At 44.0% G+C, this 16,501-nt stretch overlaps 1 protein-coding gene across 10 annotated transcripts in view; it reads left to right on the forward strand.

Annotated features, from left to right (window-relative positions):
* DENND1A (DENN domain containing 1A) overlaps positions 1–16,501 on the forward strand; it is a 543,770-nt gene that overhangs the window by 255,329 nt on the left and 271,940 nt on the right. For all 10 annotated transcript variants that reach the window (XM_059073023.2, XM_067040763.1, XM_059073026.2 and 7 more), the window contains one exon: positions 9,559–9,628. In XM_059073023.2, the coding sequence (XP_058929006.1) occupies positions 9,559–9,628 (70 nt within the window). The remainder of the gene's footprint in view (positions 1–9,558; positions 9,629–16,501) is intronic.

The following is a 16,501-nucleotide window of genomic DNA, read 5'->3' on the forward strand; positions in this document are numbered from 1 at the left end:
GGAAATGTGTGATGTTTGGACTGTAAACGTCGCCTCAATTTTAAATTCCAGAGTTTGTTCATTGAAGTTTAGTGTGGTTAGCTCAGGAGGATGTAGTATGTTTTTCTCGTAGGGAGGAATGTGTGCACCTTGGTGCTAAGGCTGTAGTTTGAGAACTGTAGACTAGCACACAAGGGTGGTTTTTCTTGGGCTTAAAGATGGGAATGCTTGTTGGCTGAGTGTAATGAGAGAGAAGATAAGTCTTATAGAAGGCAGTGTGGTTGGAGACTAGGATCTTCCCACTTTCCATCTCCAATTGGGAGGGAAAGGGGAGGGCATGAGAGGGATAGGAGTGGGAGAAAGGAAAGCTCATGTTAGAGCTTTTCTGTTCAGTAAGTTTGGAGAGAAGAATATCTTCTGAAGAGTAGGAGAAATGGATTAGAGATGGGAGAAAAAGAATAAGTTTAGAGCAGACTCTGGGAACATGGGGCCTGATACACTAACGGATTAGAGGATTCTTGAGCAGTTTTAGAGGTTCACCTGTGCTTGAAAAATTAAGTTGCCAAACTACAATAATCAGCTTGGTTTTTGACATTTTCTCATATTACATCTTCCCATAGTACTTGAAGTAGAAACAAAAAGAGTAGATAGCAGGGTTTACTTGCATTGAAGGGATGGACAAGGAGCAAGAAATCTTAAGTTTGTGGGTACTTCTTGATCTACTTTGAATATTTGCTCACTCTATTTTAAATTATTTGTCACTCCAGCAGTCCATTGATAGGTATTGTTTTTGGTTCTGGATCATTTTTCTAACCAAAATGCTGCCTCCTAAATGTGGAACCCCACCTCCCAATAAGAGTTGGTTGACTGTTTCTCTGTGGCTCTAGTGGTAATGGCCTTAGTAGAAACTGTAGGGTTGAGTTATATCTGTCAAAGGAAGTTCTGACTTAGTGGATATCTAACATGTGCCAGGCACACATTAGAGATTAAACAGTCAATATACAGTTATGATCCTTGCCCTCATGGAGTTGATACTAGTCAAGAACTGAGGTGAGTCTTCATATAGGGTAAGCCCAGGACGGCCTCATATTCTGGGACTAAAAAGCATGTATTTAAGTGGGACCAAAATTTTATAGTAAAAATGGGGGGGTTATTTAGAATTTTTATCTAGAAAAAATGAAACAAACTTTGAAAATAAATTCGTTTTGACAAAATCTAGCTTTTATTCCAACAACACATTAGTTCTTAGAATAATGAACCAAGTGGATTTTTTGTCGGGGGGGTATGATTTTTCAGACACAATAACACTTCATTTTTGACTTTCATAGCATAATCATAAAAGTAGTCATTTTTCCAAAAGTTTTTGAGGACGTCATCGATTTCCCCAAGGCCTCTCTTAACCCTTTGATATTGAATTTGTTTTGTTTTGATGTGCCACCATCCTTGTTTTTCTTGATTTTTCTCTGCGTCTCTTGTTACCTGGTCTAATGCTGCCAGGTCTTCATTTATCAGTCACTTTGCCTTAGCTCTGAGCAATTGTCCAGTATGTCTAACAAGGACTTCATGAAATCCTGCATCCATTGCAAAGGTTGAACTTTTATTTGCATTAAGTAAATTTATTTATTATTTATTTATATTTTTGGCTGTGTTGGGTCTTTGTTGCAGTGCATGGGCTTCTCATTGTCGTGGCTTTTCTTGTTGTGCAGCACTGGCTCTAGGCACACGGGCTTCAGTAGTTGTGGTACACGGGCTCAGTAGTTGGGGCTCATGGGCTCTAGAGCACAGTCTCAGTAGTTGGGGCGCACGGGCTTAGTTGCTCCTCGGCATGTGGGATCTTCCCGGGCCAGGGCTCGAATCCGTGTCCCCTGCATTGGCAGGAGGATTCGTAACCACCGCGCCACCAGGGAAGTCCTTTATTTTCATTTTATTGTAGGCATTTGACCAATGAGACACTGACAGAGGAGTAGCTATAGATGCTAGTCAAACTGGAAGGGCTAAGTGGGGACTTACTGGTTTAAGCGGTCATATCATTTGTGAGTATGTTCCTCTTATAACAGGTTGTAATTTCCTGTCTGCTCTGGTGACTGCGGGGCCTGAAGAATTCCTATACAGAGTCCTGGAGGAACCTCTGAAGCAGACACCAGGAATGTTAGGCAGAGAGGGACAGGAAGAGTATTCCAGGCCTGGGGTTGGGTGTCTCTGTATACATCAGTTACATTAGTTAGATGGTGTGTATCTTTTTGTAGAAGAGGAAACTGAGTCTTTGAGAGATTACTTCCTGAGGTGTCACAGCTACTAAGTATCAGAACTGAGATTCATACAAGGTTATTCGACTCAAGTCTGTGTTCTCCCGATGTCCCATGCTGCTCTGCTTGTTTAAATTTGGGGGGTGGGGATTGGTAATATGCCAAGTAGCCTTAGCCAAGGGATGCTTTGTTATCCAATGAATCTTGGCAAAATATGCTGGCAGGAAGTAAGAAAAGAAGGGATACCTCTCTTAGAGTACCTGCAATGGAGTTTTAAGAGCTTCTTAGGCAGTGGAAATCACAAAGAAAAATTGAAAGACTGTATTGCATGTCACTCTTCTTAGCTTTAAACGCATCATTCCAAACATGAGTAAATGCACATCTGCGGCAAGCCCTCAGGGAGGTACTATTTCATTATATCTTCTAATATAATGGTGCCTGAGTGTTTAAATGTTAAACTTTTTGTTGTAAAGTACTTTTTCATTTCTCTTTCATACTACAGCCAGAGCATTTTGTTGATCTTTTTCAAATTATGTGTATAACTAGATCTCATATATATATATATATATATATATATATATATATATATTTTTTTTTTGGCTTTGTTGGGTCTTCATTGCTGTGCATGGGCTTTCTCTAGTTGTGGTGAGCGGGGGCTACTCTTCCTTGCAGACTTCTCATTGTGGTGGCTTCTCTTGCTGTGGAGCATAGGCTCTAGGCGCACAGGCTTCAGTAGTTGTGGCATGAGGGCTTCAGTAGTTGTGGCTCACGGGCTCTAGAGTGCAGGCCCAGTAGTTGTGGTGCATGGGCTTAGTTGCTCCTTGGCATGTGGGATCTTCCCAGACCAGGGACCGAACCTGTGTCCCCTACATTGGCAGGCGAATTCTCAACCACTGCGCCACCAGGGAAGCCCATAACTAGATATTATCGAAGTTTTTCTTTTTAGGGTAGCAAAATGGACAGTGGTTCTGGTAAGGCTGAGATGACCCACTGGGCTATGGTGAGGGGGAGATAATCACTTTCTGCCTGGCTCTAAATACTCATCTTCAGAATGTTACTTCTCTTTAACTGGCCCGTTGGTTCCCCACCGATTCCAGAATAAAAGGGAGGCCCATGCATTTGGCATATGAGAGTCCCTCCAGAGCTGGCCCTTCTGCCCCCTGCCTCATCTTTGTCCTCCTGCAGCCTGCACACCCTGCTCTCTGGCTATTCCAACTGCACCAGTGGTTTGTGCCTACAAGCCCTTGCTCATGAGTTTTCCCTGCCTCTAATGCTCTTTATCCCCACCCATTCCAACCTTCTTCCCTTAGGCAGAGAACAACCTCTTTCAAGACTTAGCTGAAGCCCAACCTTCTCTCTGTGATACATATTGACTCCCACTCACAGTTGCAACCAGCTCTTCTCTCCATTGCATGCCCCTCCCTATAGCCATGGTTTTAAATTTTTTATTTTATTTTCCCAACTCGTATCATTATTCTGTACACTCTAGTTGGTCTACTGTTTATTTATTTATTTGGCTGCTCTGGGCCTTTGTTGTGGCACATGGGATCTTTGCAGCATGCGGGATTTTTTTTTTTTTTTTTTTGCAACATGTGGGATCTTTGTTGTGGCATGTGGGATCTAGTTCCCTGACCAGGGATCGAACCCAGGCCCCCTGCATTGGGAGTGCAGAGTCTTAACCACCAGGGAAGTCCCTACTTATGGTAGTGTTTATGGAAGAAGAGACTCTTTAGATTCTCTCCTGCCCATTTTATTTTAATTTTGAAACAATAACAAACATACGGAAAAGTGTGAGTATAATACAAATGCCCCATTTGGGAGATGTTGCCAAAATAATACCCAGTAACCCTCGAATACTTTAGTATGTGTTTAAAAAGATTTTTTTTTACATAGCTACATTACAATCATCAAAATCAGAAAATTAGTATTAATTTTGATGCAGTACTGCCATGTAATACTTGGACCTCCCATTTGTGTGTGTGTGTGTAAGTGTGAGTGTATATAAAGGATATAGTTCAGAATCACATGTTGCATTTTGTTGTTATGTCTCTTTAGTCTTCTTACTCTGAAATAACTCCTCAGTGTTTCCTAGACTTTTATGAACTTGACATTTAGGCTATTAATTTGTAAAAGGTTCTTCAGTTTGGGTTTATCTGATGTTTCCTCAGGAATTCAGTTCTACTCTGTGGCCAGAATATAATAGTATTCTGCGTTCTTTTCATTGCATTCTTCCAGGTGGTACCCTATTTCAGTTTGTCCCACTACTTGACTGAGGACATATCTCCTAGGACTCTCCATTCTTTTTCCCTTTGTAATTAAGAAGTATACTAGGAATATCCTCATCCTATCCTTACCAAACTTTTAATTTGCTTATTTGTTCCAGCATAGACTCATGATTTTCTGTTTTAGTTATTATTAAATGATCTCTTTCTATCCTTATTTGTTTTGATGCTCAAATTGTCACAGATACGGTCAGTAGGAACCCATCCATACTAGCTTTTGTGTCCCATTGGTATGTCCTAAGCATAAGTTGAGCACTGCCTTTTTTCTAGCACAAGGTATTTCCCAGCCCTGGCCCTGGAATCAGACATTTCTTCCAGGAGCCCTGGTTCCTTCTAGTGGAGAATAGTACTTAGAAGACAGGATTTGGGCATTAAGTGTGCTTATTATAATTGGAATGTCTGTGCCAGGCCCTTCAGTGGCTAGAGCTAGAGAATATATGTATCTGTATGTGTATCTGTAATATCTGTAATAATGTACACACATACATTTGTATTTGTATTTCTTTTATCTCTCTCCATGATTTCACATAGTTACATATAATTCCAGTTCAGTGTGGTAGGGTTCATTCTTATTTTCTCCCTATTCATATTTGTAACTCTCTTCTCTAATAGTAATAAGCTTGGTTTTCATTATATATTTACTTACTTGATCAGTCTTGATATATTCCCCTGTGTGTAACCAATCTCCCTCTGTTATAGCCCCCCTCCTCTGTGGCTGCCGTCCTCACTCCATTTGAACTCTGACATCGTAGGCAAGACAATCACTGCTGTCTCCTCCTGCCATAGACATCCTTCTCAACTGCTTGGACTCTGCCTGGCCATCCTTCATGGAAGCCCTCCTGTCCACTTAGGCTCTGGCATCCCACACTGGACTGCCTTCCAGATGCTCTTTTTTAATCCTCTTGGGTTCTAATACTACTCTGTCAACTTCTTTCTACTGACATAGATGCTTTCATTACCCAGTGCCAGGCCTTTCCCCTACTTAAACACCCTTCTTACCCTTTTTGAGTTCTGACACTCGAAGCCAGGCCACCTCCTGTGTAGACACCCTCCTTATCCTCCTGGAGCCCTCACTTTTCCTTACCAGGGAATCCTCCTTACCCCACTTGGGCTCCAAAACTCTGTCCAGTTTGTTCCATCTGGGGGATATTGTCCTCTCCATGCTTGTGCTGTGACATCCTGCTCACTACTACTCTTCTCCCAGGTGGTCACCTTTCTCAACTTGGTCCGCTTCTGCCACCATTGCACCCCATCTCTCTCTCTCTGTTTCTCTCTCTCTCTCTCTCTCTCTCTCTCTCACACACACACACACACACACACACACACACACACACACCTCTACCTTGCTTGGGCTCATTTAATGGCTTTGAACTGAACTATTAGCAAGTGAAGTGGGAGAGTTTTATAAAGTTTGTAATGGTTTTCTATTTTAGTACTTAAGACACTGGAGTGGAATCCCATCATATACACACTATTCCAGGTCACTCGTACATGTGTGGGAATGATTATACTGAAGTCCATTCAGTGGAGTGAGATTAGAAAAGTGAGTCATCTATCTATCCTCTGTTGCACTCAGTTCCTAAGTTCACCTGGAGGGTAAGCAGCTCACCAAGCTGACAGATTTGAACAGAGGCAGTTTTCATTCAATAGGTCCCCCAAACTTGGGCCATCTGCTTTGTTTCTATACAAACCAAGTCTGCTGTACATTGGAGTCATCTTAAGGGCATTTTTACTGGTGATTTTGACTGTGAGCCATTTGACTCTATGTGCAATCTCTGGGACCTGCCCCTGCACTTCTCACAAAGGCTTGTGATAGCCCACATTAGTAAGGTCATGTGTGTAGGAATACTTGAGTGCTGCCTGAGCTCTTCTCAAGTTTAAGAATTTATATTGCCTCACACAAAACAAAAGCATCTTCATTTGACTGTCAGGTAAGGGAGTAAGGACAGACCCTGGGACAAAGTTACCTGACCCATGATTTGGCAAGAGAAGCTTGGATCAAGGCCGGTGCCTTTTCCCATTTTGGCTTTTTGCCATCAAGGCTCTGCTGATTGGGTCATGATAATGCTCCTTTTAATTTAATAATTTGATCCAAAAGCCTACGCTAAATAAAACACTTGGGAAAGAGTTCCAACTCCCCCACCTAAACTCTTACTCCTTGTTGTATATGTCTTTTTCCCACCTAGGACCGTGGCCTTCTTGAGTGCAGGGACCCTTTGTGATTGAGATTTTTGGCCCCAGCCTTGGACTGAGCCCACCACATGCTGATGCTCTGCATTGCAAACGCGAGCAGTTGCATTAAGGTAGCAAGTTGAGCAGGCGCCGAGATGTTTGGAGCTCCTTTAGCTCTCCCGGGAGGAGCAGCGTAATGGAGTGTTTGTTTCCTGTCTCTGGATTGGGAAGTAGTGTTTACTCCATGCTGACAGACAAGTACAAAATGGAGTGGAGGGTCTCCATATCCTCACCTGCACCCATGCAGGCAGCGTGAAGCTGTTGTGTCCACACTAATGAAGCAGTACAGGAAACGCCACTGGATAAAGTTCAGCTGTGAACCCTGGCCTCCCAACAGGGGAAAAGAGGGATCCTTTGAAGAAGACAGCTGGGTTTTGGTTTCAAGACCTTAACACTGCCATCACTAGATATTCATCTGTCAGTGCACAGGGGACAACATGTGGGGAACAGTTGTGTCCAGTCAGGCTGAAGGAAGAAAGAGATGGCTGATTTCCAGGGTAACTACAAAACCTCCCATGGCTGAGGGTTCTGCTTAGCGTAGCCAAAAAGAATCGATTTGGTGAGGTCCAGGCTGAGTGTGAGAACCTGGGCACAGTCTGCTGTGGGCTGGGCGGCCGCACCATGTCAACCTCCTGCTTCCTCACAGCCCGGGAGGACGTGGAGGTGTGAGGTTCTGGGCCCAAACTATGTTGGTCAGTTGAACCTAGTGGCCCAAACTGCTTCCTGTATACCACAGTCCTAAGTCATCAGAGAAGCCAGCCTGTCCCAAGTCACTTGATCAGGACTTCCTAAAATAACTTCAGCTTTTCTCTCATTTACTTGAAGCCATGGTTTCCTGACAAGAAAATATTTTCTCTTCTTGCTTCCCCTCGACCCCTTCCTGCTGGATTTAACTAGTGGTATTTTTTTCTTTCAGGGAAAAAAAAAGTTATTTGTAATCCTTGGTTGAATTTGTTTGCTACCAGTCCTCTAATCTGGGCAGGAGTTTTCTTCTGAGGGGATTTATTGTTCCTTCTAGAATGGCTTTTAACTCAGCTGAGGTTTATTTAACAGAATAGGAGGGGAGAAACTTATCTCCTCCCTAATCCCTCTTGAATGTTTACATTACTCTGCCAAAGTAAATGCTGTGTAAAGTGGCAGCAGTCATTTGCTCTGTAATAATCAATATGCAGCTGCCAGAGCTGATTGAAACATATTAACATAAGTGATAATACTGTCATAGAAGTGAAAAGTTAAGTTGCTTATCAGTATATTGTGATAAGCTACTTAAATTTTACAGTAGCATGTGCTGGCTTCAGACAGACGTTAATGACAGAGAACTGTGCGCTTTATCTGTCCTCTCTATTGCCTCTCACTTCATTTATTACCCTCAACAGTACAGCTGGTAATCTGCCCAGGGCGCTGATTTCCCTCTGCTTGGCAGGATGGAGTCAGTGCTCCACTTTATCAGTAACGGATACTGTTAGTGCAGCAGGGCAGATGTGAGCAGGGCGGCAAGCGCTTGGTATGACGCTCTTCCCACATGAGTCTCTGATATTGCTTTGGAAAAGTTTCTTATGGAGAACAAAGCCATTTAAATTTTAAGTGAAAAAACTTCTTGGGAGTAGGGGTATGTTTCAACAATAATTCTATAGCAACAGTGCACCTCCGTTGTCAGTCTTTGTTTGGTTTTGTTTGTTCTATCAACACTGAGCGCTGAGGGTCTGCCAGGCTCCATGCTTGGTCCTGGGAAGACAAAGTAAAGAAAGATGTGATCCTTCCTCTTCATCATGCTCAGTCTGCTGGGAAGACAGACAAGCCATTGAGTGCCACACGGTGTGTGGACTGTTATAACAGGAGTTTGCACGTGACAGGGCAGCACAGAAAAAAGGGAATTAGGGCATGAGAGGCGGGGATGGGGAGGGGGTGGGGAACTGTTAGGAGGATGAGCAGAAATGAGCTAGACTAGATCATGAAGGTCAGAGGGAGAAAAGTGCCAGGTGTATGCAGTGCAAGCTCAGGCAGGCTTGAGGAGGCCTGGACGTTCCTCGGAGTGTGGCTGCAATGAGAGGAGTATGTATGTGGGGCTGCAGGGTGAGGACAGCTGGAGACACAGTCAAGGACCTGACAGAGGAGCCTTGAACACTGTCCTAAGAAGTCCCGTAGCGATGGGGCACCACTGCAGGAATTTAATCCAATGTGCCACTTAGATTTGCACTTTAGAAAGACCATTCTATGAGCCACACAGAGGGTGAAGGAAGGTCAGGACCAGGCTGTCATCAGAGTTAAGGGAGATGATGGTCAGAACCGGTGGAGGGCAGGGTGGAGTGCAGAGTTAGAGCTCTTTCTGCAGTGAGTACAGGGAAGGGTGCATTGTAATAGAAGGTTTGATGAGTGGTTTCAGGCTCATGGGGCCTTTGGGACACCTTGCACATGGCAGCAGTGGAAGTGCTGTATGTGTGTGTGGCTCCGTGTGTCCAATCATGAGAAACTTGAACAGAAGCTTTCCTGGAAGGGATGGGTGTGGGGCCTGGGGGGCTATTCAGAGATGGTTCCTGATTGCAGAGTCTGCTTTGAATTTCTTCTCTGTGAACCTGTTCTAGCTCTGAGGCATGGGAATAATTTATAATGGACATTCAATCTTCTGCCTTACACAGGAAATTTTTTTTAAATCTCAGAAATAATTAACATTTTACCAGTCTGCGTTTCCAGCACAGCCTATGACAGGAAGGCTCTTCATGATGTAGAGAGAAACCGAAATGTACCATCTTGAATTAGCTCCTGGTTAAAGTTTTTGACCTGCGTACTAATATTCCATGTGTTTCCTCTTCTTCCCCCAGCTATCTCCCCTGGTTCGAAGTATTTTATAAGCTGCTTAACATCTTGGCAGATTACACGACAAAAGGACAGGTATTTGCCTTTTATTTTATTCTTTTTAACGAGTAAACTTTAACTTTCATGCCTTGTATTTCACTAAAACATTTACTAAAAAAGTAATGCATTCCCGTTACAGAAAGTTTGGGGAATTCAGAAAGCAGTAGGAAGGAAGAGAAAAATCAATCCTAATATGTGTCCCTACTCCACCCCCTCCCCCGCCAAATAAATATTGCTAGCATTTTGGGATGTTTTCTTCCTTTACTTTTTGAATTAAATAAATAATAAATAGACCCTTAGCATTCAGAGTTAATAGTCACCATCTTATATTCCCAAGCAGCTCCACAAGTTCATCGTATGTATTAAATAATAATTTTGCTGAGGCACAAATTTGAATTGCTGGGATTTATGAGTAAAACACTTAACTGGCAAGTGACCTAACCAGCTGTCCCAGTTCCCATTTCAGTAGGGCTTTCTTGTGCTTTTACAGTGATTTTTTTTAAGGGTCTGAAAATCACTTTAAAAGTTCAGCTCTACCTCACTGTACTTTTGGAAGAAATGGCATGTTGAAGTATCCTCCATGGGCGTCAAGGGGCAACTGGATCTACTTAGACTTTTGACGCCCACAGTTTTTAGGTACCATAATAATAGAAGCATTTCCCCCATGCTAATAAAAACGTTGTAAATCTTTTTCACGGTTGCATATCCTGTACCATGTACCTTGGTTTACTGAGACATTTCCCTGTTACTGGAAATTTTCATTATTTGGGATTTTTTTCATTATTATAAGTATAGCTGTTAGCATCTTTGAGCATAAAACATTTTCTTCATTTTGGAATGTTTCCTTAAGAAGAGAATCTCAGATGGGCCATTTTAAGGTTAGTGGACATAAACATTTCAAAAACATTTGCCAAACTGCTTTCCAAAAGAATTGTACTGTTTTCTTAAAAGACAGATACCCTCTACTGGCAAAGTACAAGAGTGCCTGGGTCACCATACTCTTGCCAGTATCATTTGTTGAATTCATTGTGTTCTTGACAGGTGAACAGTTCTCATTGTTTTAACTGCATTTCTTTGATTATTAGTAAGTTGAATATTTGTCCATATATCTAACTTCGTATATTTTCCTTTTTTGTAAATGGCCTAAGATTTTTTTTTTTTTTTTGTACGCGCGCCTCTCACTGCTGTGGCCTCTCCCGTTGCGGGGCACAGGCTCCGGACGCGCAGGCTCAGCGGCCACGGCTCACGGGCCCAGCCGCTCTGCAGCATGCGGGATCCTCCCGGACCGGGGCACGAACCCGCGTCCCCTGCATCGGCAGGCGGACTCTCAACCACTGCGCCACCAGGGAAGCCCCTAAGATTTTTAATTAAAGAGATGTATTATTATTAAATGTTAGAGAATTTTTTTCATCATATTTTCTACAGAACATTAGTTCTAAGAAATGCTCCATTCAAAAAGGGTTACCATAGTTGAGTGATATTGGGTCAGGGAAAGGAAAAGCTTTGTCTCCTTAAGATTCATGTAATATAGGCTCTGAAAAGTCCTACAGTGGAGAAATCTGTGTTACCCAAATATTCCCAACTTATTTGGCCCCATATGCTTTTAATTCCATGACAAATATTAACATTCTGAGATGCCAGTGTTTCCTGGAACACACTTTGGGAAATGCTATTTTTGGAGAAAAGGTGGAAATTGTGTGAATAATGGATAAATCTTTAAGTTAGATTTACTTACTGGCAAATGTATTCCAGAGACCACAGTAAATGGAGGGAATAACTAACAGAAATGACTCCCTAGATCACTACACTCACTCTGAAAGGATGCTTAGATAGCAGGGAATTCTGTCCTAAAAGAAGTGATGTACTCTTTGATGAATGAGTTAAGAGGCCACCTTGGGTCTGTTCATTGATTGCTGATTCACAGTTCACTTTTGTCAAACATTCAGTTTTTCATTCAAAATTGAAAGGGGTCTTTAGTAAATAAAATTATATAGCATGTAGGCTCTTAACAGTCTTAGAATTGGAAGTTAACTCACATTTCTTTTCTCCCATATATAAGCTCCAGTCAGTTAAAAAACAAACAAACAAACTTACTAGACTTTGGAAAACATGTCTTGGGATACAGGAAAGATTGGGTAGGTACAAACTATGCGTAGGGGAGATAGGATTATTATCCTGTAAAATTGGTGTATCCATCCTCTGTGCTGTTGCCCCAGATAAGGACCCTGCCTCTTGGAGTGTTAAAGACTGAGATCAGTGATGTGTTTTAGTGAAGTGTGTTTCCCTTATACAAAGGACTCTTTTTATTAAATTTCTTCTGGTTAAAGGAATTATGACACAGATGATAGGTAGTCTGCCTACAACTGGCTTAATTGTTTGCAAGGTGTGGGTTATCAGATTAGAAAATGAGGAAAGAGCTTTCATTAAGAAAAACAGAATCCCTTCCCCAAGTCCAGAAGTCATTGGGAAAGTTGGGCAGGGTAGGTAGACTTCAGCTGGAGGCGTGGGGAGTGACCACGATGGCTCAGCATGGAGTGCCTGAGCCTAAGCTACATATGAGAGTGTCTGTTTAATTCACTGACACAACAGGGTTATCAGGCCCTGAATCGGGCAATGATGGCATCCCTGTGGAAGGGACGGCAGAGGGTGAGGAGAGCATCGAAGTCAGAGAGCAACCTGGCTAAGGGTGTTGGAGGCTGAGGAGTGAGGCATTTATTTATGTGGAGCAGTGGTGACAGTGGCTTGGCATCATCGGGGCACCAGATGTCAGAACTTCAATGGGATCTAGAGGAGCCACGTGGGAAAGAGGACAGGAGCAGTGGCCCAGCACTAGGGTGTTGGAGCCTGGGGTGAGGAGGGCATTTTTTATTGGTGGGCGGTCTGAGGGAGGGAGGCAGACATTGGTGGCCTAGCATTGGATATCAATGTTCCAGCAGGGCAAGGAGAGCATCTAGATGGAGAGGGAGGTAGGGGCAGTGAAAAAAGATTGCTTACATACAAGCAAGTAAATATATTAAGAAAATAGGGGCAGGATTTTTCACTTTTGTTAGATTATTGTTACAAATATGTAAAGGGAGGAAACTAGAATGATTCCCATGTTGGATTAGAATTAGAGCCATGGGTATGAACCCATGGCTTTCAATATATGTGATATAGAAACGGAGATGTAACTGTATTGTAGGGGTGTGTGTGTGTGTGTGTGTGTGTGTGTGTGTGTGTGTGTGTGTGTGTATGTAAAATATTCCCTGTCTCTATCCACGGAAAGGGTCTGGGGTCAACTATACACAAGTAGCAATGAGCACACCAAAGTGCCCAAATCTTGGTTTCTAAATTCATTTTCTACTAAAAGGAGCCAGGACTCCCTGAAGTTCCAGAGCTGAGACAGGGAAAAGTATGAGTCTGGAATATCTTTTTGTGCCAAAAGTAATGTAGTGTTCAAAACATGATGGAGAGAGGGGAGGAGTCAAGATAGTGGAAGAGGAAGACGTAGAATTCACCTCTCCTCATAAGGACATCAAGAATACATCTACAAATGGAACAGTTCTCACAGAGCACTTGCTGAACACTAGTGGAAGGCTTCGGACACGTAAAAGGACCAGAAAAATCCCCATGCAACCGGGTAGGAGGAAAGAAAGAAAAAAAGAAAAGAGGAAACAGAAAGGGACCAGCACCTCTGGTGGGGAGCTGAAGGTGAGGAGAGGTTCCTGCACTCAGAGAAACTCCCTCAGGGCAGGTAAATCAGCTGGGACAGAGAAGGAGTTTCAGGGCATCGGAGGGGAATGCAGCAACCGGTCTGTGGAAGGCAGGAGAGAGTAAGATGTGCATGCGTGGTCTGTGCTGCAGCCCTGCGCACCCCAGCCTGAGTCGTGTGTCTCCTGGTGTGGAGGGGTGCTGGGTGCTGGAAAGTGGGGTTTGGAGAGTGGACCCAGGGAGGGTACAGCTGTTGTCTGTGAAGAGACAGCCTGAAGGGACGGGAGTAAGGAACTCCACAACCGGGAAAGTTTGCGGAAGCCCAGGCCACCGTAGAAGCAAGGCGCCATTGTTGAGTGGTGCACAAGGGGCGGGGCGGCCAGGGCAACCCCCTTCCCCACCCATTGGCCCCCACCTCCACGGGCACTGGGAGGGTCACCCATCTGAGAAGGATTCCCTCAAGCCAAGGCCTCCTCTTCCTGCGCAGGTTCTGGGATCCTGAGCGCTGCCCCCACCAAAGCCTCCTCAGGAATCAGCCCTGGGCGCCCCAGCCTGAGACAGGAATCGGCCAAGGCAGGCAGGGGCTGAGTGCTAAAGCGTGGGGTTAGGAGAGCGGACCCAGGGTGAGAACTGCTATTGGCTGCGTGGAGACAGGCGGAAGGGACTGGAGTGAGGAGCTCAGCTGTGTGGAGACAGCCTGAGGGGATGGGAGTGAGGGGCTCCCCGGCCAGAAACACTTCTGGAGGAAGAGTGGTCTACCTTGGAAGCGAGGCGCCATTGTTGAGTGGCACACAATGGGCGGGGCCGCCATCTTCGGACTCTCTCCCCCCACGCCAGCCCCTGCCTCCGCAGGAACTGGGCGGGACTCCCACCGAAGCGAGCACGCCCCAGTCTGTTGCAACTCCCTGCCAGTCTCGCCCCTGCAGGCACTAGAGGGGGATCCCATTGGAGGAGGCGCATGCACCCCACTTGTGGCCGCCTTATCCCTCCGCGGCCTGAGCCAAGCAAGTGTGCCCCAGTCAGCTGCTGCTTTCGCCCCCTCTCACCTGGGCGAGGACCAGATGCCTGAGGGTGGTCCACATGCAGAGGCACAGGTGGGACCCAAACCAAAGCTGACTCCCAGGGGGTGTGCAACGAAGGCAGAGAAACAGAAATCTCTCCCTGCAACTGCACAAGCTGCAGATTAAATCCCCGCGATTGGCTTGGTAAACCCTGCGCGTGTGGAATATCTGAAGGGACAATGAGTGCTCCCACAACTAAGACTGGTCTAGCTTTAGCAGCTGTGGACTTTGGGGGCAAGTACATGCAGGAGTTGGACTAGGTCAGAGTCTGAGCTGCCCCCACTGTGCCCACAGCGGGCCCAGAGACCTGCCTAAAGGTATTGGAGGGGCCTCCTGGAGAGGCGGGGGGTACTGTGGCTCACTGTGGGGGCAAAGACACTGACCGCGGAGGCCCCAGGAAAATATGTGTTTTTGGTTTCATTTTGTTCTGTTATTTTATTTTTATTTTTTAACATCTTTATTGGACTATAACTGCTTTACAGTGGTATGTTAGTTTCTGCTTTATAACACAGTGTATCAGATATACTTATACATATATCCCCATATCTCCTCCCTCTTGTGTCTCCCTCCCACCCCTCTAGATGGTCACAAAACACCAACCTGATCTCCCTGTGCTATGCGGCTGCTTCCCAATCGCTATCTGTTTTACATTTGGTAGTGTATATATGTCCATTGCCACTCTCTCACTTTGTCCCAGCTTACCCTTCCCCCTCCCCATGTCCTCAAGTGCATTCTCTTTCTAGTAGGTCTGCGTCTTTATTCTTGTCCTGCCCCTAGGTTAGTCAGAAACTTTTTTTTTTTTTTTTAGATTCCATGTATATGTGTTAGCATATGGTATTTGTTTTTCTTTTTTTGACTTAACTTCACTCTGTATGACAGGCTCTAGGTCCATCCACCTCACTACAAATAACTCAATTTTGTTTCTTTTTATGACTAAGTAATATTCCATTGTATATATGTGCCAAATCCATTCATCTGTCGATGGACACTTAGGTTGCTTCCATGTCCTGGCTATTGTAAATAGAGCTGCAGTGAACATTGTGGTACATGACTCTTTTTGAATTATGGTTTTCTCAGGGTATGTGCCCAGTAGTGGGATTGATGGGTCATATGGTAGTTCTATTTTTCGTTTTTTAAGGAACCTCCATACTGTTATCCATAGTGGCAGGATCAATGTACATTCCCACCAACAGTGCAGGAGGGTTCCCTTTTCTCCACATCCTCTCCAGCATTTATTGTTTGTAGATTTTTTTCATGATGGCCATTCTGACTGGTGTGAGGTGATACCTCATTGTAGTTTTTTTGATTTGCATTTCTCTAATGATTGGTCACATGGAGCATCCTTTCATGTGTTTGTTGGCAATCTGTATATCTACTTTGGAGAAATGTCTATTTAGGTCTTCTGCCCATTTTTTGATTGGGTTGTTTGTTTTTTTTGATATTGAGCTGCTTGTAAATTTGGAGATTAATCCTTTGTCAGCTGCTTCATTTGCAAATATTTTCTCCCATTCTGAGGGCTGTCTTTTCGTCTTGTTTATGGTTTCCTTTGCTGTGCAAAAGCTTTGAAGTTTCATTAGGTCCCATTTGTTTATTTTTGTTTTTATCTCCATTTCTCTAGGAGGTGGGTCAAAAAGGATCTTGGTGTGATTTATGTCATAGTGTTCTGCCTATGTTTTCCTCCAAGAGTTTGATAGTGTCTGGCCTTACATTTAGGTCTTTAACCCATTTTGAGTTTATCTTTGTGTGTGGTGTTAGGGAGTGTTCTAATTTCATTCTTTTACAGGTAGCTGTCCAGTTTTCCCAGCACCACTTATTGAAGAGGCTGTCTTTGCTCCATTTTATATTTTTGCCTCCTTTATCAAAAATAAGGTGACCATATGTCCGTGGGTTTATCTCTGGGCTTTCTATCCTGTTCCATTGATCTATATTTCTGTTTTTGTGCCAGTACCATACTGTCTTGATTCCTGTAGCTTTGTAGTATAGTCTGAAGTCAGGGAGCCTGATTCCTCCAGCTCCATTTTTCTTTCTCAAGACTGCTTTGGCTATTCGGGGTCTTTTGTGTTTCCATACAAATTGTGAAATATTTGTTCTAGTTCTGTGAAAAATGCCATTGGTAGTTTGACAGGGATTGCGTTGAATCTGTAGATTGCTTTGGGTA

Source organism: Kogia breviceps, chromosome 8, assembly GCF_026419965.1.
Source record: "Kogia breviceps isolate mKogBre1 chromosome 8, mKogBre1 haplotype 1, whole genome shotgun sequence".
Lineage (NCBI taxonomy): Eukaryota > Metazoa > Chordata > Mammalia > Artiodactyla > Physeteridae > Kogia > Kogia breviceps.